Here is a 25,881-nt window from a genome sequence, read left to right as displayed (position 1 = left end):
AAAAAAAAACAAAGGACAAAATACAAAAAAAAAAAAGCTAACAAACAAACAAACAAAAAAAAACAACAACCCCCCCCCCCCCCCCCCAAAAAAAAAAAAGACAACACCTCCCCCCCTTTCCCCCACGAAATTAAAAAAAAAAACAACCCTAAAACACAACATAGTTTTCGTTGACTGTTAGAAAAGAGGTTCGTTCGGCTGTTTTTTTTCATGAATCATCAATTAGTGTGTGTTAGAAATCATGCCACTTATCATTTTATAAAAACAGATCAAAAAGAACGACAACAACAGAAACAACAACAAAAAACAAGAGACAACAACAAACAACAAGAGACAACAACAAACAAACAACAACAGCAGCTAAAGCTACAACAACAAAAACAAACAAAAACAAACAACCCCCCCCCCCCCCAAAAAAAAAAAAAAAAAAAAAAAACAAAACAACTAAACAAAAACAAACACTAGCAGAAAAAAGTCCATTTGGCTGTATGTGTGTGTGAGTATATGTGTGTGTGTGTGTATTACATCAAAGTCTCAAGGAAAACAGACGAATAACATAGTAGGTAATTCATCTTTCAGACAGACTTTGATGTGTATGTAACGTTATAATACTTATTTATAAAATAACAAAAGGATCTTTGATGTCGGAAGTAAGAATTTAGGAACGACAAAATGAATGATAAAACGGCAACGCTTTTTGCTGTTGACAAAACTATTTTTGTTTTGACTCGTTTTTCTTCGTCTTGTCAAATATAATTCACATCGCATTTATATCGAGCAATACTCACTAAACATGCCCAAATCACGTTATAAAGGGTTCCAAGCTAACAGCAACACTTGACATGTAAGACGAGACATTTTGCCTAATAAGCGATTTACATTATTACATTATTTTCCGACAGAGACAACGCTGTTAAGGTCCGTCCATGTACCCATTTTACACATGAGTACGGTGAAAGTGTGAGTAAAGAGAGCCATCAAAATCATCATTATCATCATTATTATCATCAGTTTTGAATTTAAACTTTGAATCATATTACGTTCTTGATTCTGCTTATTTTGACCTTTGACCAGTCCACTGCCGTAATCTGGATAAACTCGTATTTAAGAATTTGGCCCAAAAATTCGTCCTTCAAATGTCGATCGATTTGAATGACCCCCATCTTGGGAAAAAAATCTCCAACTTGGGACCGAGCTTCAAATATCGATCGACCCATACCTTGGCAAGAAATCTCATCTCTGAGACTTTTATGGACAATATGTTAAAATGTATTTTTTTCAGAGTACCATGGTATTCCAGCAATGTTTATTTACCTATTTGGGTGTCGCCAAATTATGGGAAATATTCTCATAGACATGAGAACGGTTTTCATTCAATTGTAGCCGAAAAAGTTTATTTCAAATTTCGATCTGAACAAATGTGTATGTGCCAGACAAAGCAAGAAAGAAAAATAGAAGAATAAAACCATCCCAAAAAATCAGTCGACTTCGACTGGGGATCGAACCTCAGACCTTCTGATTACCGGTCGACTGATTTTTTGGGATGTTTTTTTCTTCTATTTTTCTTTCTAGCTTTGTCTGGCACCTTTCTTACGCACTTGTTCATATGTTTATCTAATAGATAGTATGCACTTGGCTAAGAAGCTCACAACATTGCCATCCGGAAATATAACGGACCAACACACAAAAACTTGTATTCTTGAACGTTTATAGTCTGGTTAATACAGTTTTGTGAGAAGTACTCAACGCGAATGGCAAAAAAACAATAACAAAGACCAGAGTGACGTCCTCTTCGTTCTATCTATAATGGTGCCTGCTCCTTAACTTCTTTAATCAACATTTCTAAATCTATCATATTATAGGTGTCAGAAAAGCTCACTTGGTACAAACCAAAGTCACAAGACGGGCAGCATCACACAAGACCATAAAGCTTTATGCTACACAAAAGGTAGCTAAGGCACAGAAAAGATTGCTTGAATTTCTGGGGTAAAATAGATGTCTTATTTATCAATTATCCAAATGCCATGGAAACTTGTTTTAGAAACACAGCTATAACAAAGGATTACGTATATAGACCCTATTATCATATCAACGATTTCTGAAATGAATCACACTGGAGTCTGGAGCCAAAGTCTGTATTGGGTTCAATAGTCTGACGTCACGTCCGCCCAGCAACAAGCAGCATGGTTCTAAACAAAGAAAATCGGTACTTTTATTCTTGATGCTAGCTAGAACTTTTTCATGACATGTGATCAGAATGTATGAAAGTAAAAATAGGATCAGATTTATAATGCTTTTCTTCTCTTGATACGCTTTTATGCTCGTCGGAGAAGTATGTATTTCATAAGGGCAGCGCCATTGTTCCGATAGTTTAGAACCAGTTGCTGAGTTATTTTATGCGTCATTACGAGGGAAGTGATGTCAAGACTGTTGAATCCTATGAAAGCAACCAATAGGTCGTTGCCATCATTTTTATTTTCTTAACTTTCCCTTCTTTTCTTTTGATATGCAACATCGACAGTAAATTCTCGGTCTCGCCGAGACATTTGCTTAGCATGAAAAAAAAAAAAAAAAAGAAGAAGAAGAAGAAGGAGGAGGATGAGGAGACGGAGGAGGAGGATGGGGAGGAGGAGGGAGAGGAGAAGGAAGAGGAAGAGGAAGAAAAAGAGGAGGGGGAGGAGGAGGAAGAAGAAGAAGAAGAAGAAGAAGAAGAAGAAGAAGAAGAAGAAGAAGAAGAAGAAGAAGAAGAAGAAGAAGAAGAAGAAGAAGAAGAAGCTTATTGAACGGTGGTTGATCACGGTTTCTGTACTATCAAAACCGATACTAACAGTAACAGTTGCTTGCTGTAATTCGACGTCAGATCTCATTTGCCGAGCTCCCCAATCACCGTTGGGAAGTGAGAGAAATATCCATGCAAAATGCGTTTTCAAAAGTATAATATGATCGAAATTTGTAATGTCGTACTTGAAAGAAATTCCAACACATCTTTAATAATTTAGTCAGAAAACTCGTTCTTCAAAAATCGATTGATTATATCGGCCTTCACCTTGTCTAAAGCTCTCAAACATGGGACTTCAAGCCAAGGAATCAATCGATATTTGAAGTATGATGTTTCGGACCAACATTTTAATGTGTTTTTTTTTCTAGAGTAATGCGGAATACTTTTATCCACTGTGTGCGACCCAATATTGAGTCCTCGGGAAATCCCCATTAAGTCACAACACCCAATAGTGGAATAGGGAAAAAGCCGGTAACAGTGTTGCTTCTGTCGAAAATAAATTATAATATCGTTTTACACGTCCAGGGTGACTTTATGGTTAGGAATCTACTTTGAAGTTCTTTGAGGCATTTAGTGGACATTCCGTTATATAAAAGGTCATGATTAAATTAATGTGTAGTATATCATTGCAGAAAAGAATGAAATAAAAATGAGGATACAGACAAACGCACTCTTACATCTAATCGAATGCCATGCCGGTTATCTCCGTGACGGGGTAGAAAACGTGTCAGGTAGGCAGGATAAACAGGCAGACTTCCCCCCCCCCCCCCCAACAATCTGGATAAAGGGTGAGATAAGCCTGACAGGTCGTGGTGCTTTGTAAAGAACAAACGCCCTCCATTGTATTTCAATCGGATTGGATCGGATAAACCAGTCAACTACCGTATTCTGGAAAAAACACGTATTTAAACATTTGGCCAGAAATTCGTCCCTCAAATATTGATGGATTTAAATAACCCTCTTTTTGCTAGAAACTTGCCAAGATGAGGGTCATTTAAATCCATCAATATTTGAAGGACTAGTTTTCTGGCCAAATTTTTAAATACGTGTTTTTCCAGAATACGATAGTTAAATGTAGTGCGGAGCGGTCCCCCCTGGGAAATGAGAACCGCAAGGACCGGTTCCAAGAACCGGTTCTTTTTCGACATTGGCCAATCATAAGGCGTCATTGGGACCGTCAAACGATGGGGCCGTGCCTGCAGTAGATGGATGTAGAACCGCTAAGTGTACGTGAGAGCGGAGAAGGCGTGTCGCCTCAAAACAGGAAAATAGTGCAGTGAATGGGTAGCTGGGTTTGTTAGATCTGGCGAAAAGTAATTTGGGATAGACAGCGTCCTATCCAAAGGTAGAAATATTTTTTTTAATTAAAAAAAACCCAAAAAAACGTGAGCAATATCCACTAAATGTGCTCAAAGCGCTTTACAACGGGTCCCTGACTAATAGCAACACGTAACATGTAGAATGAGACATGACGCCTGTTAGGCGATGTTACAATTTTATCCGACAGAGACAACACTGTTGATGACCAGGTACTCATTTTACACCTGAGTACGGTGATAGGATGTGAGTAAAGAGTTTTTCAAGGACTAAACTAGGCGCCGAGCGAGGCTCGAACCCAGGACCTTCCCATCCGAAAGCGAGTGTCATACAACAAGACCACATAGCCGCACGAAAAGAGAAAAAAGGAATGGAGACAACAACAACCCCCCCCCCCAAAAAAAAAAAAAAATTCAAAACAAACTCTTCCCACTTCCCATACTTTTGGTCCAGCATGTCACAGACACAAATATTAACATCCCTTTTCCTTTCACTCCCTAACATTGACCCGACCAGCTCCATCAATCTTCGCTCTCTCTCTCTCTCTCTCTCTCTCTCTCTCTCTCTCTCTCTCTCTCCCTCTCTCTCTCTCTCTCTCACACACACACACACAAACACATGCTTATTGGATAGTGTTATAGCACTATTTTCCTGTATTGAGGCAACAAGCCTTCTCTGCTCTCACTTACACTTAGCGGCTCTACATCCATCTACTGCAGGCACGGCCCCATCGTTTGACGGTCCCAATGACGCCTTATGATTGGCCAATGTCGAAAAAGAACCGGTTCTTTGATTGTCCCACGATGCCTTGTGAATGGCCAATGTCGAAAAAGAACCGTTCTTGGAACCGGTCCTTGCGGTTCTCATTTCCCAGGGACCGTAGAACCGGCGGTCCTAAACATGCTTGGGACCGCTCCGCACTACTGAATAGACAAGGAGATCAGAAGAGAAAAAAGCTCGACTGCACCCGGGATCAATCTCTGGCCCCTTGCGTGTAAAGAGAGTGCTCTATCAACTGAGGTATTGCCCCCCCCCCCCCCCAAATAATCTAATGGTGGTTTTTAAAAATACAGACGTTATAATCGTTATTTTTGAAGAAAGCTATACTATGTGAAACGTGTATCATTTGATTAGTTAAAACACCAAACGAACTAAAAATATTATTGTATCATCAAATGACAACAATGCGATAGAAAGGAGTGGTGACAACAGATAGCCAAAAGAAAAAAATCGGACCAGCTAGGTTCGAAACACACATCCACGAACACACACACATACACACAAACACACATCTTATAATAGTCACATTCATTTCAAAGAATAACTCATTAGAGAAGAGGGGTGATGTCGTCAAAATAGATCATTGTCATTGCGATCATTAGTGTGTAGTAATTTAGGAAATTTACCCCGAGTAATGGAATCGTCCAAGGCGTCTCGCGGCCCCTCTTACCCCACAAGAGTATGTGCAAGAGGGGGTTGGTGCGATTAATTAAGTGGGATGGGTGGTGATTGGTGGAAGAGAGGCGAACAACCTATGCAAAAGAACCGAGAAAAGGCAGTAAAGAAACTAGAATCGCTGGGACCGTTCAAATAGAAAGATGAGAAGTGAGGACCGCCAACGGTTCTTCACCTTGGGACTGGTCCTCCGGTCCCAGCTAAGGAACCATGGGACCGGTCCTCAGCGCGGCACTAGTTAAATGGTTATAGAACTCGCACTGCGCAACGCTTATAGGTGGATAAAAGAAATCTAAGTTTTAACAGTTAAAACAAATAGGATGTTATATAAGGCCAAGTCATTTTTGAATGAGTGGTTAAAGCATTGCACTGTGACCCGGAACGTCCCGTGCTCGTGCTGGGCTTCTGGCATGTTCGTTTTAGTTGATCTTGGGCAAGATTATTAACCCCCGATTTGTTCACTTTGGACTACAAGGGTGATTCCTGTTGATATCAGGTGTTGACTTGATGGGTTATTCATATTCCTCTAAGGCGATGGCATCTCATAACGAGGGCGTCAGTTTAATGCAATTCTTTGTTACCAAAATATTTTTAATTCCCGAGGATCTTTATTATTATTTTGAAAAGGGAACTAAAGGATACTTTGAACGGAGAATCAGGGGTTTCATATGAAAAATGTTTTATCTTGTTTTATGTATTCATTATCTATATTGCCGGAATCGGAGATTTAAAGAAAAATTTTTTTATAAATTTTGGTCAGAAAACTCATCCTTAAAAAATATCGATCGACTAAGATGATCTTTATCCTCTCAAAAACTCTCAAACTAGGACTTTAAGAAAGTTTTGAACGAAGTCGCAAATGTGTATCTCATACCTCAACATTAAGAAACACCAACAAAAAAATATCTACAAAAATCAGCAAACATATTTGGAAATTAAAAGACAACACGCTAGACCACAGCATTTCATGGACAATTCTATCTAAAGCACCAGGATATACACCATCATCAAAACAATGTAGCTTATGCCTGGAAGAAAAGTATACTATAATCAGACACCCTCATGAATCCCCACTCAACACAAAAAATGAGATGTACAACAGCTGCCCATATAGACGAAAACATCTACTAATCAACTACAAACCTACGGAACCACTTCAACAAGCATCAACAACAACACACAATAAACCAAACCCACACAATCCTGACGATGGCCGTAAGGCCTGAAATATCGATGTAGACATCGTGGTAAATATTACAATAATAATAAGCTCCATTGTTACATGTCGAGCCCTATTCGTACCATATTTGTATCCAACACGATTCAACATAATATATATATTATATATATATTATATATATATATATATATATATATATATATATAATATATATATATATATATATATATATATATATACGGCTCAACGTTCAAGTGCTCTGTTAATATCTCTGTTACGGGCCTGGCCTCAATAATTTAGTCCACATTTTTTGTTCATTTCCATGTTCAGGTTCAACCAAATTATTGTCCTCCATAATGCTACCTAATAGACCAAGCCTGGCAACCATTTTCCAGCGAATGCTTGTTGTCTTGCTACCCATTTGCCACTGCTTGACGGATTGTTCAGATTATCAACTCGATAGTAAGAATTCACCTTCTTTTCCCTTATTTCTCCCCCCTATTCTTCTTCTTCTTCTTCTTCTTCTTCTTCTTCTTCTTCTTCTTCTTCTTCTTCTTCTTCTTCTTCTTCTTCTTCTTCTTCTTCTTCTTCTTCTTCTTCCTCTTCTTCTTCCTCCTCTTCCTCCTCCTCCTCTTACTACTACTACTACTGCTACAACTACTACTACTACTACTACTACTACTACTACTACTACTACTACTACTACTACTACAACTACTACTACTACTATTATTATTATTATTATTATTATTACTACTACTACTACGACTACTACTACGACTACTACTACTACTACTACTACAACTACTACTGCTACAACAACAACTACTACTACTACTACTACTACTACTACTACTACTACTACTACTACTACTACTACTACTACTATACTATTATTATTATTATTATTATTATTATTATACTACTACTACTACTACTACTACTACTACTACTACTACTACTACGACTACTACTACTACTACTACTACTACTACTACTACTACTACTACAACTACTACTACCACTACAACTACTGCTACTACTACTACTTCTACTACTACTACTATTACTACTATTACCAAACTTTTTAATCATTATCATCACCATCGTTATCACCATCATCATTATCATCATCATCATCATCATCATCATCATCATCATCATCATCATCATCATCATCATCAAAATCATCATCATCATCATCATCATTATCTCCTTCTTCTTCTTCTTCTTCTTCATCTTCATCTTCTTCTTCTTCTTCTTACAGAAACATAACACAGAAACTAAATACTGTATTCAACCCATAAGATAGGACGTTGGTAAATTAAACGTTGTTTCAACTAGATCTAAATTAGACCCATGTGTTGATCCATTAACTCATGCTGTGTTGTGTTACCATTTAACAATTTGGGATGGACACAAGGTTTTCCTGGTCTGATCATACAGATAAAAATATATGGTCATTCAGAGCCATTCGGCCCATGGAGCCGGAGTTTATCTTTGTTTCTATAGCGTGAAACGGACAATAGCGATTCCTTGCTACCCTTTGTATAAGACGCTAGTCTATCGCAATGTACATTCCGCCAGATCTATCAGACCCGGCTACCCATTTACTGCTGGGTGGACAGGGGGGGGGTCAATCTCGACTGCACCCGGGATCGATCTCGGCCCTTTTTTGCATGTGAAGCGATTGCTCTACCAACTGAGCTATCGGAAAACAAATCATCCGATTGGTTGAATTGCTGAATGCAATCCACAATATGAATTCATTTGTGGTTGTCGTCATGCCTTTTGACCTAAATCTTTGGTCAGTCTCAGGCTATTCGTTTACGAAGGCTACACATTCTGATGGATCTTTAAAACTAGGTACTGAAATTGGGTTGCTTCATTCTTTTGTTTTCAGATGCGATATCTTATGAGGTCACAATGAACAAGGTCAAGGTCCCTGTCAAGGACACGACCTACATGTGCCAGGCATTCGATGTGGTTCTCACTCAGACCAATGACGTCCATATGGTCGCGTACTTTCCCCGAATAGATGCAGCCCAGGTGGTTCATCATATCTTGCTGTTTGGCTGTGACCCTAGAAGTAAGTGATCGTAACATTAATGGCTGTCACCCTAGAAGTAAGTGATCGTAATATTCATGGCTGTGACCCTAGAAGTAAGTGATCGTAATATGAATGGCTGTGACCCTAGAAGTAAGTGATCGTAATATTAATGGCTGTGACCCTAGAAGTAAGTGATCGTAATATTAATGGCTGTGACCCTAGAAGTAAGTGATCGTAATATTAATGGCTGTGACCCTAGAAGTAAATGATCGTAATATTAATGGCTGTGACCCTAGAAGTAAGTGATCGTAATATTAATGGCTGTGACCCTAGAAGTAAGTGATCGTAATATTAATGGCTGTGACCCTAGACGTACGTGATCGTCATACTAATGGATGTGACCCTAGAAGTAAGTGATCGTCATACTAGTGGATGTGACCCTAGAAGTAAGTGATCGTCATACTAATGGATGTGACCCTAGAAGTAAATGATCGTCATACTAAATCTTTGTGATCGTAGACAAGTGATTAAAAACTGAATATGGCCATTATAAAGTCGATCTAGATTGCAAGGACTGGACGTCTTGCATCAGACGGATAGTAAATGTTTTAACATGGCTAATTTTAAAATCAGAAAGTAGACTGGTTTCCCTATAGACGACACAACACTCTCACACACACAGAGAGAGAGAGAGAGAGAGAGAGAGAGAGGAAGGAAGGGAGAGAGAGAGAGAGAGAGAGAGAGAGAGAGAGAGAGAGAGAAAGGAAGGGAGAGAGAGAGAGAGAGAGGAAGGGAGAGAGGGGGGAGAAAGGAAGGGAGAGAGGGGGAGAAAGGAAGGGAGAGAGGGGGGAGAAAGGGAGAGAGGGAGAGAGAGAGAGAGAGAGAGAGAGAGAGAGAAAATGAGAGAGGTGTGACGATTTGGGCCGCTTTCGGAGAGAGAGAGTCGGTAGAGACAGATAGCGCGGAACGTCAACATATGAAAAGACTAGGAAGGATTGACAGAGGGAACTCGTTGATAAGTAGCCTACTCTCGGAGAGGAAGATCATGTATGAAGCGCGGCTCGAGCACGGGACTTTTCGAGTCACAATGAAATGCTTTAATCACTCATTCAAAAATGACTTGGCCTTATAAAACATCTTACATGCTTTAATTGTTAGCACTTAGAACACCAGAAAACTAGTCCTTCAAATATTGATGGATTTAAATAACCCTCATCTTGGCAATAACTGTCAAAGGTTTGAGAGTTTTTAGCAAGATGAGGGTCATTTAACCCCAATTTTCATACTATCCGTGACTCTGGTTATATTTGTTTTCAACATTCCTTTGTTTATATTGCTGATGAAGGGTCTGTACCCGAAACGTCCATTGTGTGTGTACTATTTCCATCCGACGCCTTTCCATATCACCTTTTTGTTAGTATTTGTACGATTCCAGGCTTCAGGCAGCCCCTACCGCTTTCGACAAAAGAGATATAATTTTTTGTGGTGATAATAACCATAATCACACATTTCTATTCACTCGTAATTTAAAAAGTAACAATCAAAAATGAATATAACAGATTCAAAACAGAACAAAAATATCAATCATGGAACGTTTCGGGTTCAAAACCCTTCTTCATTCAGCCAACAACAAAAAGCAATGAAAACATAAAAACATTAATGCAGTAATGCACGGTACTGATGTTTTCATCGTTCCGTGTATGATATTTTTTCTGTTTTGAAGCTGTTATATTCATTATAATCTATTTGTTTAACTCTCTCCTTACCAGCCATTTTCAGGATTTTACCCAAAACTTCACACCCAACTAACACAAAAATAGATTTTTTAAATCACTCAAACACAATAAATGTAAAATTCTTGCCATACATAATTTCTTGAGCAGAACATGGTCTACAACAAAGTGTTCATTTTCTTTAAATTTTATGATGTACAAAGAGAAATTTGAATAAGAAAAATGTTGGTTGTATCGTAACGAATGTAACGATTTTCCTATAGGTGGTAAGGAGAAGGTTGCTTGTTATAGTCCACAGCTTCTATGAGCTTAGCCACACCGTAACTTTAAAATCACAATTCTCCTCTTACCGTCCTTTTTCACGATTCCCCACTAAACATCAGACCCATCTAACATAAGGATTGATTTTCCTGTAGTTGGTAAGGAGACGGGTATGTGGTCTAATGGTATGACACTCGCCTTCGGGTCAGAAGGTCCTGAGTTCAAGCCAGGCTCGGCGCATAGTTGAGCCCTTGGATAAGGCTCTTTACTCACATTCTCTCACTGTACTCTGGTGTAAAATGAGTACCTGGCCGATGACAGCGTTGTCTCTGTCAGAAAAAAATGTAATAATATCGCCTTACAGGCGTCATGTTTCGTTCTACATGTTACGTGTTGCTGTTAGTCAGGGACCCCTTTTAAAGCGCTTTGAGCACATTTAGTGGATATTGCGCTATATAAAAACAATATTAAAAAATATTTTAAAACCCCGTCTCAATACCGTTTTAAGACGATGGGCGGTGACATTTTAAGTGATTTATCATTATTTTCAGTGCCATCAGTCCACATCAGGGAAGACCCAGAGGAATGTGGGTTCATGCCCATCACGGCTTGTCGGAGTCTCATCGGGACCTGGACTATGGGCAGCGACGGGGATTGTGCTCACCCAGAAATGGGCTTCAGGTTCGGACCAGGTGGATTCAAGCAGGTTTATATGCAGGTGAGTGAAGAAGAATGTAAAATAAATAAGATGACAATGATAATAATAAAATAATAATAATAATAATAATAATAATAATAATAATAATAATAATAATAATAATAATAATAATGTAATAATAATAATACTAATAATAATAATAATAATAATAATAATAATAATAATAATAATAATAATAATAATAATAATAATAATAATAATAATGATAATAATAATAATATAGCAGAACTTTACTTTAATTAATTCCCTTGTTTTATATAAATTAGACTACTGTAACTCCCTTTGGACGCATTTAGCTAAAGACAAAATGAGTAAACTTCAGGTTGCTCAAAATAACACAGCCAGACTCATTCTACACAATAACCAAAAATACCCGTCAGCAGCAACTCTCCTTCTCCGTGAGTTACATTGGCGTGCTGTGGAAAAAAGGGTCGCAGTATTTGAATATGAAGCAACGGCTGGCAATTTTTAACTATCAGACATCTACACTTTATAACTATCAATACACATTACTGGTGAATACAAACGAAAGTGAACATAACGCCCTTCCAATATAATTTTGGTTGCAAAAGTTTGAGAAATAGCTTGTGTTCATGCCAAAAAGGATTACATAAATTAATGTAGACTGGTCAAAAGTGAAAATTCAGACAGTGTATCCAGAAATATGTGTTCAACAATAATAACAACAACAACAACAACTACAACAATAACAACAACAACAACAACAACAACAACAACCAAGATGTACTGGACACATCAATCAGCACAGTCTGATGACGAGGATGATGAAAAGGAGAAATGAAACGACTACAGAAATATTCCGAGCATTACTCTATCCAATGAAATGTAATTTTCCTGTAGTTTACGAAAGTTGAGACATGCCTTTTCTCAGTCTACTCTTTGTTATCATTTATTCCCTCGTCGGTAAGAGTAAATTTGGTGTTCCTCATCTCAATCTTTCCCTCTACTTAGGTCCAATGACCTCGATTCGATTGCACTCACAGTGATGTGGGGGAAGTCGCGCAACCTCGTGTCAAAATTCCCTGATTAGACAGTCTGCTTTGAAAGCTGTTTCTGGTTCAGTTCTTTTTTTTTTTTTACTAAGCAGTATAGTTAGCATTTTGATAAATGGTCATAATATGTAGTACTGTCTGATTAAAACCATGAAATCATGTCAGCTTTTATATTTGCCAAAGTTGGAGCCTTGAAGTGACCATGGGCCAACGAATGGTAGCGTTGTCCAATACAATACAGCTGGGTGCTTCGATGGAGGGCAGCAAACGATATTTAGTCAGTCTTAAAACACCTTTGGATTGACCCCAGAATGATATTCCAGATGATGCAAAGAAGAAAAAATGGCATGACGTCCTTTTGAATATCCAATACTATCACCACGTGCAAGAATAACAATGATTCTCTACCCATGGGCCTTTTTCTGCCCGAATTATCAGACGTCTAATATTTTGTTGGATGTATGTTTACGCTCACCCATACATCTTTGAAGGATATCCATATCAAAGTTATCTATGATCCTTTTTCTGCCACTGGTGATCTCTCTGTCGTATTTCGATAAGGATCTTCTCATGGTTGACTGTGAAATTCCAAAACCCTTGCCGTCCTCTTTAATGACTTATCGATATATACAAGAAGACTTCTTTTCGCAGCTTTACAAGAGTGGAACAGATAGAGATTCCGTACCGTATCGTGTTGTTTAAGAGCCTAATAATGTTTTATAACCTTTAAATGCCCTGTAAAACATTCATGCACAGACAAAAATTTGTCAAAGTTATATAAACAGTGTTTGTTAATTTGACAATATTGAGTATACAAACACTATTTCAAATGATTTAAAGCGAGAGATTTCATATCAGTCTTTGATAATTGCGACATGATGTAGATAATATGCCATAAATAATAAATTCAAAATTTAATACAAACTACATAAGTTTTGTATGTTTATGTTTAAGTATGTTTATAACACTTAAAGCGAAATATTATTATTTGAAAACAAGTATGACGTGAACTCATAATCACTACGTCAGCACAAGATTTTTTGGAAATACGATGAATTCATTCATACTTTGTGGTGCGTAACTTGTTTACATATTTACCTGTAAAATTTCAAATTTTATGACAGCTGTTTTAAAGTAGTTTTTTATAGGTCTTAAAGAAGAAAACTTTTTAAATATCGCATCAATACTCAATACGGTCCAAAATCTATATTCAGTTAAGACAAATTGATTCCGAGGATAACACAAATTTTTACAACTTTTGATAGAGGGACAGCTGAGAAAAACCAGAAAAACACGCGCCATTAATAGCAAATTTGACTATAGTAACATCACATAGCATATAATGTCAATCTGTCTTCTATCCCATTAGATCCATTACAACAACCCGTTCCTTTACAAGAATTTGGTGGACTCTTCTGGGTTACAACTTCACTTCCTCGACAGCTTACGTCCAAATGATGCAGGAATGCTGGTTGTGGGTCAAAGGTCATTGCAGATCAATCCCCTGGGATATCCGGAGGAGGAGCAAAGCACAGGTGGAATATATTCTTATCTGTATCTGTGTTTGTTACATTGTTTGTTCAGTTTTCTATTTTGTAGAGTACTGATATTTATAACTGCCATTCAATTAAAACAGATAAATAAAGACAAGTAAAACAATTTCAAGCGAAAACAAAATAGAATTTAAAAAAAGAAAAGAAATATATATGTAAAAGAAAAAGAAAATAAATTACAGAAAGACAAAAATACACCAACAAAAACGGTTACAGTTTGCAAACTAGATGAATCGAGATTTATCTCAACTTGTCATAAATTTCTAATCCCGAGGCTTCAAGATCTTGACGGTGATACCGTTTGTTATATAAAGATCTATAAAAAAGTGTGCGTCTATTTGGTCTTGTGGTAAGACATTCGTTTTCGGATAGGAAGGTCATGGGTTCGAGTCTCGCTCGGCGCATAGTTGAATCCTTGGAGAAGGCTCTTTACTCATATTCTCTCACCCTACTCAAGTTTAGTGGATATTGCTCTATATAAAAGCTCAAAAAAAGCTCAAAAAGTGTGCATGAAACAGTGTCAGGCAAAACAGGTACAAGGATCCCCCTCCCCCTCTCCTCTTTAAAAGCCTTACTCGAAGCATGATGATGTTGGGTTTTTTTTTGTGTGTTCTGGTTTCGTTTTAAAAAATGTTATTTCCTGTATATTTCTTTCCGTTTTGTCTGGCACTGTTACATACAGACTTTTTCAGATCCTCGTTTACACCAGTGCCTGCTCCCTAATAATATATATCACTAGCGTAATGTTATCCGTCATAGATAGAGCTATCAGCAGCTTGAATGGAAAGCGATGCAAATTTTATCCCGATTTCTGTAGCGTCAAAAGAACTGTAATAATTGCTTCTGTTCTTTGGATAGAAGACAGGAAACTTACTAGCTGCAGTAGGTAGCTTTACACATTTTATCTCAGTCGAGGGAGGTGTGAATGAACATTCGCCGTAAACAACTTTAAACTAGGTGAGAAGTTGCCAGGTTTCTCCACCAGTAAGATGAGACACTGGGTGGTAGCGAATTGGGGGACTTTCCACCTGTCCAACATGTACCCGATGTAGACAGGAACCCGAAACCGTTGAACGGGGCGTTGTGACGAAGCTTCTGGGTGGGTTCGCGACGGTGCAACGAGTGCGGTACGGACTTTGCTGATTGTGTCGATCGTCATAACATAATAGTGTGAGCACTATTAGAAGCTACTACCTTAGGCATAGGCGGATATTGTGATCGTGTTTGTGCAAAAAGGACGCCAAACAGGCAACATGCACTTATTGAGAACTATTCTTTTTCTATATTATAGTAACTTCTGGAAGAATAAACTTGAGTTTTCATATAACGCAACATCCACTAAAAGTATTCAAAGCGCTTTACAAAGGGTCCCTGACCAACAGCAACACGTACATGCAGAAGGAGACATGACGCCTGTTAGGTTGTTAGGCGATAATATGTTTTTTTCCGACAGAGACAACGCTGTTGACGGCCAAGTACTCATTTTACATCTGAGTACGGTGAGAGAATGTGAGTAAAGAAGGTTTTCAATGTTTCAACTATGCGTAGAGCGAGGCTCGAACCCAGGAGCTTCCGATCAGAAAGCGAGTGTTATACCACAAAAACCACATAGCCGCACAACATATTTAGAGCATTTGAGGCACGGGTTGTATGATTATTCCTGAAAAATGTGTTAGAATATAATGTAAGTATTCGTGTTTTTATAATTTCATCGACACATTCACATGATCTTTTACTTGTTTTTGTTCTTGTTGTTTTTGTTTACAGATACCTACAGCAACAATAGTGTAACATTTTCATCAGAATGTCCCAGCCGGTGTACCAAACACATGTTTGGAGAAAAGGGAATTTACATCACATCGGCAGTCAACCACATGCATGCACTGGGTAAGAGCTGTTGTATAAGATAAATGAGCATTAGAGAAGGAACGAAATTGACGTCACTCAGCTCTTTGTTATTGTTTTTAAACAGCCATTTTGGTGAGAAGATCTTACTAAATTTTATCAATCAGACTATAAACGTTGAAGGTTGCACAATTATGTATGTATGTATGTATGTATGTATGTATGTATGTATGTATGTATGTATGTATGTATGTATGTATGTATGTATGTATGTATGTATGTATGTATGTATGTATGTATGTATGTATGTATGTATGTATGTATGTATGTATGTATGTATGTATGTATGTATGTATGTATGTATATGTATGTATGTATGTATGTATGTATGTATGTATGTATGTATGTATGTATGTATGTATGTATGTATGATGTACGTACGTACGTACGTACGTACGTACGTACGTACGTACGTACGTATGTATGTATGTATGTATGTATGTATGTATGTATGTATGTATGTATGTATGTATGTATGTATGTATGTATGTGCGTATCTATGTTTGTGTCTATGTATGTGTGCGACCCCTATGTGTGTGTATTTATTTGTGTGTCTAGGTATGGTTTGATGGACGGATGATTGGATGGTTGAGTGATTGTATGCATAACAATATGAGTAGGAGTTTATATCAAGAACTATTGTAGACCGCTCAGAGTCCTCTGTTCACATAGGGGAAGATGCGCGGTATAAATGTTTATCATTATTATTATTATTATTATTATTATTATTATTATTATTATTATTATTATTATTATTATTATTATTATTATTATTATTATTATTATTATTATTATTGTTATTATTATTATTATTATTTTATTTTTCCCCCACACTTAAAGTGTTCTGTAGGACCTCTTATAATGAATTGTGAGCATATTCGATGGATTTTGTCCTACATGAAAGCTCATGATTTCTCTAGAATTATTGAAGATGGTGGTATAACCCGTGAGATAACGCAACATATTGTTTCTGGAGGCTTAAAGGGAAGCTGAGATGAAGCTAGTGTTTGACGCGTCCTGTCCAAAGAGTAGCAATCAATTGAAAACTACATTAAACACACTAAAAAGCGGGATAATCTGCGACTGTCTGATTAAAACTGATGACCCATTTATGGAGAGAGAATAAATAATATCATTTATCTATCTCCTTTTGAGTAAGGGAAATAAGTCTGCATTTGCAAACCATTGCTTGAGTTATTTCCCTTGATGAATCATTGTCGTTTTGGTTTTGCAAAGTAATGAACAAAAAATAAATAGGATGAATAGGATTATTATTACAGCTTTGAAAAATATAAAAATACCTGAGACGGATCGTTTCGGGATCAAAACTCTCCATTAGCCAATCATCATTTTCTGTAGGTTTTTTTCTTTGTTTTCTTTCTTTCTTTCTCTATTCTCTCTTTTTTTTTTATCTATTTATTTATGTCTATTTATTTATCAATTTAACCGATGTTAATTTAATGATGTTAATGAGTTCATTATTCATTTACGTATTTATTTTCTTACTTTATTATTTATTTACTCCTTTGTCAATTGAATGAAAATCAGCAATTAATTAAAATAATTAAATAATTAAAATTAATGTATGAAAATGTTTTTTTCTTCCCACTATCCCTCCTTTCTATTTAGGAATATCTCAACGAATTGAGGTATACCGGAATCAATCCCTTATTTATACAATTACAAACCAGGATGATTATAATTACAACTTTCCCCATTTCTACAGGTAAATCGAAATACAATGTATTATCATCATCATCATCATCATCATCATCATCATTATTATTATTATTATTATTATTATTATTATTATTATTATTATTATTATTATTATTATTATTAATATTATTATTATTATTATTATTGTTATTATTATTATTATTATCATTATTATCATCATTAACATATTATTATTATTATTATTATTATTATTATTATTATTATTATTATTATTATTATATTATTATTATTATTATTATTATTATTATCTATCATTATTATTATTATTATTATTATTATTATTATTATTATTATTATTATTATTATTATTATTATCATCATCATCATTATTATTATTATTATATTATTATTTATTTTATTTATTATTATTATTATTATTATTATTATTATTATTATTATTATTATCATTATTATTATATCATTATCACTTATTATTATTATCATTATCATTTTATTATTATTATTATATTATTATTATCATTTTTATATCATCATCTATCATATTATTATCATCATATATTATTATTATTATTATTATTATTATTATTATTATTATTATTATTATTATTATTATTATTATTATCATTATTATTATTATTATCATTATGACAACAACAACAACAACAACAACAAGAATAATATCATCATCCTCACTATTGCACAGATTCAAGGAGCCAATGCACGTGTTACCAGGGGATGTGGTGACCACGACATGTGTATACAAACGACCTCAAACACGGGAGCCGGTGTGTTTTGGGGAGGCAACTTCAGATGAGATGTGTCTCGGATTTATCACCTATTATCCTGCTCAGGTTACTTAATTCCTCATTCTCCATAATATTATTGAGTATTGTAATGACCCCCCCCCCCTCCCCAAGCTGGGTCTTTTTGATCTAGCGGAAAGTACTTTGTCCAATTGGACGGGTAGGAAGCAATTGTGCGACAATATGGTCTAGTGGTATGACATTCGCCTTCATATCTGAAGGTACTGGGTTCTAGTCCCCCTCTGAGTGGCGCATAGTTAAGTCCTTGGAGAAGACTCTTTACTTACATGCTCTCATCGTAATCAGGTGTAAAATGAGTACGTAACTGGCTTTAACAGCGTTGGCTCTGTCGGGGAAAAAATGTACTATCGACTAACATGCGTCTCGTCCTACAAGTTGGCTAGGGATCCTTTGTAAAGCGCTTTGATCACGTTTAAATGATATTGCGCTACACGAATGCTCTATTTTTTTTTGTTATTGCCTCTTGAAGTTATAGAAACGGGGTTAAAATCTTCTTCTTCTTCTTCTTTTTCCAGAAACTGAAATATCCTTGGTGCACGTCGATGAAATCAATGAAATCTTGCGACAGGCATCTCCCCCAGCTTGGTCTTCACCCAATCAACAACTGCAAATGGTGGGAATTTAGAAACCTGAGCCTTCCCGAAACCAAGCTGATGTTTGCAGGTGTTTTATTCCCGTGTTACTCCAGTGGAAAACTTGATTGCAATGATGTTTGTAAAAAAGGCGTCACTAAACTTTTGACTCACCCCTGTATGCAGGTATGCAATGATGCATAGGTTAATTAAGTGATAAATATAATGTACCAAGCAGTGCTTACTTAGATGTAGCTGTTGCCTGGTATGTTTCATGCCAAAACGAGAGGCCTGATAGATAATTTGGTAGAGCAGTCGCTTCACGCACAAAAGGGACCGAGATCGATCCAGGTGCAGTCGCGATTTTGTACTGACCTCCTTGTCCACCCATCAGTGATTGGCTATCTGGACGAAAGTACTTTACGGTAGACTAGCGTCCTATCCAAATGGTAGTAAGCAATTGCTTTTGTGCATCTCACGCTATAAAGACCGGGCTAAACTCCGGCTCCACGGCTCCACGGGCCGGACTATTACTGGACTTGTTCCGAAGGACTATTGCTTAATTACCCATTGTGGATGATTTTATTCAGTAAAGTAGCATGCCGACCGTCTGCCGTTTGGTGTACTCTTGCGGGTTCTCCACTCGTGTATAAAATAACTATAGTATATTTGTTAGACCTGTGAAGTCATGTTATTCATTCCTAGAGTACCCGGGTGCGAGTATCGGGACTTGGTATTCAGTCTGGTATTCAGTAGTAGGTTTCTGGTTGATGATTGCCATAATTAAATTAGTAAAGAAGAACAAGATATTATATTATCATAATAATTAAAGGGAACAATAGTACAAAACTATTCTAATATCTTCTTAATATTTTATTAACAACAATTCAAAAGTTTATTTTTAGGCAATTGCCAAAATAACTCATGCAAGAAAAGAATATTTCCATCAACAAATCACGTAAGTAAAATAAATAATAAAGCAACGCAAAAATGATAATAATAATAATAATAATAATAATAATAATAATAATAATAATAATAATAATAATAATAATAATAATAATAATAATAATAATAATAATAATAATAATAATAATAATAATGATAATAATAACAAGCAGCAACATTTTCATTATCCAGAATACCAGATGGAAAGAAATTTCCAATTCTTACAGTACAATTGGTCTGCTATGTGCACTTTAATTTTACAGGCACAAATAAAATCCAGCGCAACCTTAAACCTTACTATACAATACAAAATGCAGATTCAACTTGAAGTACAACACTTGATTGTTTTTGTTTCATCACTTCGCCTCAATGCCCTCCCATCATCTCTGCGTGCTCGATACGGATTTTTTCTCCACCACCGGGCGCTTAAGAGGATTCTCTCTTTGTTAATTCTTCAGAGCCATACTTGTTTCTATGGTGTGAAACGGACAAAAGTAATTGCTTGCTATTCCGTAAATAGGACGCTAGTCTATTGCAAAGTATCTTCCCCCTTCCCCCATATCAACAGACCCGACTACCCCAAATATTGCTGGCTGGACAGGGAAGTCAGACAATAATATAATATTGACTAGACACTGGACCGATCACATGTGAACCAAGTGCTCTCCAAGATGAGCTATCGGGACTCCAGTCGGATATTATTGTATCACCTATAATATTATGTCTTTTGCTGTAGTGTAGTAGAATGGTATTATATAATCGCAATCGTGGATTTCAGCCACGACAAACACCTCGGTCTTAAGAAAGGCATTTTGCACATCATTTCATCTGACCATTGATTAATGTTTGGGAGCTGGGTCTGTCAGATCTCGTGAAAAGTACTTTGCGATATGCTAGTTATCTATCCAAATGGTAGCAAGCAATTGTTTTAATGAGGTTAACGTTACATACCTTTTGCTCCATCGGTCTTATGGCTCTTACGTAAAGACTCCTGAACAATTTTTAAGCCAATATGTGTGTCAGTGCATGACATAATCAATCGGAAGGTGAAAATTTTGGATTTGTATTTTTTGGCATTTTTTGAAACAATATGCTCTCCAGAGCATTTCAATCTTTATTTAAAGTAAATCGGGTGATTTTTCATGAAATTATGGTCAGATTTATGGGAAAGTATCCAGCAACTTTTCCCAAATTTCATACTTTTTCATCTTGACCAGCTGTAAAAATATTTAGAAGTGAAATTAAGCTTTGATATTTCCCGAAGATGTACAAAAAAGGGTTGATTTAATCATTTATGACAACTCATTTTTGATCAAAATTGACCTTCTAACTAAACTTGGCAATATCTCAGTTCAAACCTTTTCACCACCCAACTGATTCGCTGTAACATATTTGTCTTTATATTAATTTATTGAATTCAAATCGTTTGCCCCTTCAGGATGACGTGGGTTCTTACATGATGGACCGCATCAAGAGCTACGGTGACTCCGGACAGCAAATAATGGACGCTTTGGTCACGTGCTCATGTCGTCATTTCCGGTTCTGCGATCGGAAATTAGCTATGGGATTTCTGGGTATTGAGCAAGACAGCTGGTGTTCGAATACCGCTCCAGAAACTGTTGGGAAATCTAAACTATGGATTGTGGCTTTTCTTTCCTCTTTATTATTATTGATACAATTGATTTTAAATTGGAATATGTGATAGTGATGATAATGAAAAGATAGCTATAGAATGTAAATTAGTGTTGTTCTTGTAACAAGATGAAATGTTGAATGTATCTTTAAGTTGCTTTTGCGACAAGATGAAATGTTGAATGTATGTTTGTCTTTTCCTATAACAAGATGAAATGTTGAATGTATGTTTGTGTTGTTCTGGTAACAAGATATAATGTCGAATGTATGTTTGTGTTGTTCTTGTAACAATATGAAATGTTGATTGTATGTTTGTGCTGTTCTGGTAACAATATGAAATGTTGATTGTATGTTTATGTTGTTCTTGTAACAATATGAAATGTTTATTGTAAGTTTGTATTGTTCTTGTAACAAGATAGAATATAGAATGTATGTTTGTGTTGTTCTTGTAACAAGATAGAATATAGAATGTATGTTTGTGTTGTTCTTGTCAGATGAAATGTTGATTGTATGTTTGTGTTGTTCTTGTCAGATGAAATGTTGAATGTATGTTTGTGTTGTTCTTGTAACAATATGAAATGTTGATTGTATGATTGTGTTCTTCTTGTAACACGACAGAATATAGAATGTAGAATGTATGTTATAGTGTTGCTCTTCAGACAATAACACATTAAAAAAAAACAATTAAAAACGTAAATACACTCCTTGAAAACTCAGACAGCAAAGAAAAATCAGCACGCCCTTTTCTGTATGACTGAAGAATGGTTTTGGAATTTAGCTCTTTTTTAAACTCGGTTATATTCATTTTGGTTTATTACTTTTACAGTTTATATATTCTAGCAGCTTAAAGCACTTTGAGCACTTTGCATACATATCCGTAATTAAATTTATACAGCGCCAATCTCCACTAAACGTGTTCGATAGCACTTTACAAGATATAATTGACATGAGAAATTTAATAGAATAGAATGTTAGTTTGATCTATTAAGTCATGCTGACACCAATGGAATATGAAGATTTCGATTTTGAAATATTAAGGAATAGTTAGTTAATATAAAATATTTTGTCTTCATTCTAGAATTGAGGGGGTCCCGGTAGCTCTGTTGGTAGAGCACCAAAGGATAGCAAGCAATTGCTACTGTTCGTTGCATGCTATAGAAACTGCGATAAACACCGGCTCCATGAGCCAAATGGCTCTACTACTACTACTACTACTACTACTACTACTACTACTACTACTACTACTACTACTACTACTACTATTACTACTATTACTACTACTACTACTACTACTATACTACTAACTACTACTACTACTACTACTACTATACTACTACTACTACTACTACTACTACTACTATACTACTACTACTACTATACTACTACTACTACTATACTACTACTACTACTATACTACTACTACTACTATACTACTACTACTACTACTACTACTACTACTACTACTTCTACTACTGATAACGGCCAGGTACTCATTTTACACCTGAGCACGGTGAGAGAATGTGAGTAAATAGCATTTTCCAAGGATTCAACTATACGCAGAGCGAGGCTCGAACCCAGGACCTTCCGATCCGAAAGCGAGTGCCATACTACTAGACCACATAGCCGCACTTCATGCGGCACATAGTTGAGTCCTTGAAAAAGACTCTTTACTCATATTCTCTCATCGTACTCAAGTGCAAGACGAGTACCTGGCCGTTAACAGCGTTGTCTATTTCGGAAAAAAATTGTAATATCGCCTAACAGGCGTCATGTTTCGTTCTACATGTTACGTGTTGCTGTTGGTCAGGGTCCCCCTGTAAAGCGCTTTGAGCACGTTTAGTGGATATTGCACTAAAGAAAAGTTCAATTTAAAAAAATAATTCTTGTCATTTTTAGATGTTATGTCTTTTGTCCCCTATCCTACATTATATAAAGTTAACTCACGTCGAGGTTTGCGTCTATAGAGTCAATGTTCTGAACCCAAACCACTCCAATATGATTCCGTTTTGAGACGATGTGTCACAAATTCAAATGCCTACCCGACGGGAGTAAGTTATGTGTTAAAGCTATTCAGCATTTTTGGATAAGTATGTACTACATGAATACGCAACACTGTATTTATTTCTATTTTTGTATGGATCTGCACAGAAGAAGATAAGAGAAATAGATCAATGAAGAGAGGGAGAGGGACAGACACAGAGAGAGAGAGAGAGAGAGAGAGAGAGAGAGAGAGAGAGAGAGCGAGAAAGAAAGAAAGAAAGAAAGAAAGATATATATATATATATTATATATATATATATTATAATAATATATATATAGAGAGAGAGAGAGAGAGAGAGAGAGAGAGAGAGAGAGAGAGAGAGAATCAATCGCATTACTTGTTCCTAATTTACCAATAAATCTTTCTTTTTAAAGAAAAAGTAAGCATCTGCTTTGTTTATTCACGGTGTAAACAAACCGATCAATGAATAGATTCCCAGCTGACCAATGGAACAAGCGGCCGTTACAATAGTTGTAAACATACGGATAAAGCGGTGCCAACTGACCAATAGGATGACCAGCCGTTACAATAGTTATAAAAAAACAACTACTAAATGTGTACCAACTGACCAATGGGATAACCAGCGCCACAAGAGTTGCAAAAAAAAATATATAGATAATACATATAAGGGCCAATGACATATAGCACATAATTACGGGCAAATCTAAAAATCATTTTACTATTTTTACTGTCTGATAGGCGAGTAACTTGCAAACCTTCTTATATATATTGCAGGCTAATTCTATCATCCGTTGAATCAAATTAATACGAAGAACATCTAGGTTGTATTACCCTGTAGTAAATTGACCGTTGACTTTCATTGCGTATGCGAATATATTGATTCTACACCACCCAGCAACAAAAACTGATGACGTAATTTTAAACCTCGCTTGATTCGCTCCAGTTTTTAAAAAAATGTCTATTCTTTTTTTTTTTAAATAGGGTAGTCTGTCAATGGTAAAGCCAATGTTAATGTTTATGATAGAATACAGAATCACCGGCAAATCTATAAATACAACACAGTAGTAAAATGAGTATAATAGATGAACATCTGTTCCTAATAGCCATTATTTCTCGGAAATAATAGCGGGTTCTCCACTAGTTAAAAAACAACAACAAATACTTTACTCGAACAGGGGCTTATAGTTCAGTTGGTAGAGTATGCTTCACAAGTGTTGGCATTGAGATCGACCCCGAGTGAAATCCATTTTGTTTACCCGACTATCTCTTCATCCAGTATTGATTATGTAGCTTGGTCTTTTAGACCTGGAAGAAAGTAATAAACTAGCGTCTTATTCAAAGGGAAGAAAGCAATTTTATTGTCCCTTTCACGCCGCTTTGGAAATTGGGACAAACACCAGTTCTGTGGGATTAATAGCTCTTAAGGAGCGCGCAATAGTTTGTCCCGGTCTCTAAAGTATGAAACGGACAATAACAATCGCTTGCTATTAACCATTTCCTTACCACCTACAGCAAAATCGTCACATTTGTTACAACACAATATACATTTTTCTTATTCAGATTTATTTTGTACATCACAAGCTCTGGAGAATGATCTTTGTATAATTAATAAGAACATTAAGTTGTTTTGTAGAGAGATTGTTTGAGTTTAAAAAAACAACAAGCCTGCCATTTGGGAAAATACTGAAAATGATCGGTAAAGAGAGAGTAAAATTACACGGAAAGCCCCAGGCTCAAAACCCTTCTTAATCCATCAAATAACAAGACTGAAAACAATATGTGACCCATCGTCTCAAAACGGTATTAAGTCGGGATGATTAAGATGCTGAAAATGGGATTTGTAGCCATACATATCATGCTTAAGTTGAGTTTATATGCTTTATAGAGGAGAAGGACTATCATAATTTAATGTGCTAAATACTAACGTTTCATATTTTTGACCAGTTTAACTATAATTTGACTTTTTAGCATCTGGTCCATCTCGACAAAATACCGTTTTGAGACGTTGGGTCACAAATTACTTCAAGTAAAATCCGAACAGACGAGAAACTAATCCCTGCTCTTGAAAAAAAAAACATGTAATTATAAGTTTGGTCACAAACCTCGTCCTTCAAATATTTTCGATCGATTACAATAACGATTATCTTGACAAAAACTCTCAAACCTGGGACCTCACGAGAGTTTTTGCCAAAATGAGGGTCGTTTTAATAGATCGAGATAATGTGACAGACGAGTATG

The 25,881-nt window shown here is 36.2% G+C and overlaps 1 protein-coding gene across 2 annotated transcripts in view; it reads left to right on the top strand.

Moving 5' to 3' along the window:
- The window catches only part of LOC144980173 (DBH-like monooxygenase protein 1), a 78,324-nt gene extending 54,415 nt beyond the window's left edge, over positions 1-23,909 (top strand). Inside the window, exons 2-10 of one of the 2 annotated variants that reach the window (XM_078927746.1) lie at positions 7,062-7,193; positions 8,635-8,820; positions 11,327-11,493; positions 13,876-14,041; positions 15,827-15,946; positions 17,594-17,690; positions 18,369-18,516; positions 19,005-19,247; positions 21,448-23,909. In XM_078927746.1, coding sequence (XP_078783872.1) covers positions 7,088-7,193; positions 8,635-8,820; positions 11,327-11,493; positions 13,876-14,041; positions 15,827-15,946; positions 17,594-17,690; positions 18,369-18,516; positions 19,005-19,247; positions 21,448-21,711 — 1,497 coding nt within the window. In that variant the 5' untranslated portion in view covers positions 7,062-7,087 and the 3' untranslated portion in view covers positions 21,712-23,909. The remainder of the gene's footprint in view (positions 1-7,061; positions 7,194-8,634; positions 8,821-11,326; positions 11,494-13,875; positions 14,042-15,826; positions 15,947-17,593; positions 17,691-18,368; positions 18,517-19,004; positions 19,248-21,447) is intronic. The other variant, XM_078927747.1, reaches the window with a different exon arrangement.
- The last annotated feature ends 1,972 nt before the right edge of the window (positions 23,910-25,881 follow it).

The sequence above is a fragment of the Berghia stephanieae genome, chromosome 9 (genome assembly GCF_034508935.2).
Source record: "Berghia stephanieae isolate SIO BIC M18660-M18661 chromosome 9, UCSD_Bste_1.3, whole genome shotgun sequence".
Classification (NCBI taxonomy): Eukaryota; Metazoa; Mollusca; class Gastropoda; order Nudibranchia; family Aeolidiidae; genus Berghia; species Berghia stephanieae.
Note: the sequence above shows the minus strand (reverse complement) of the source record. Positions and strands in the feature narration are given on the sequence as shown.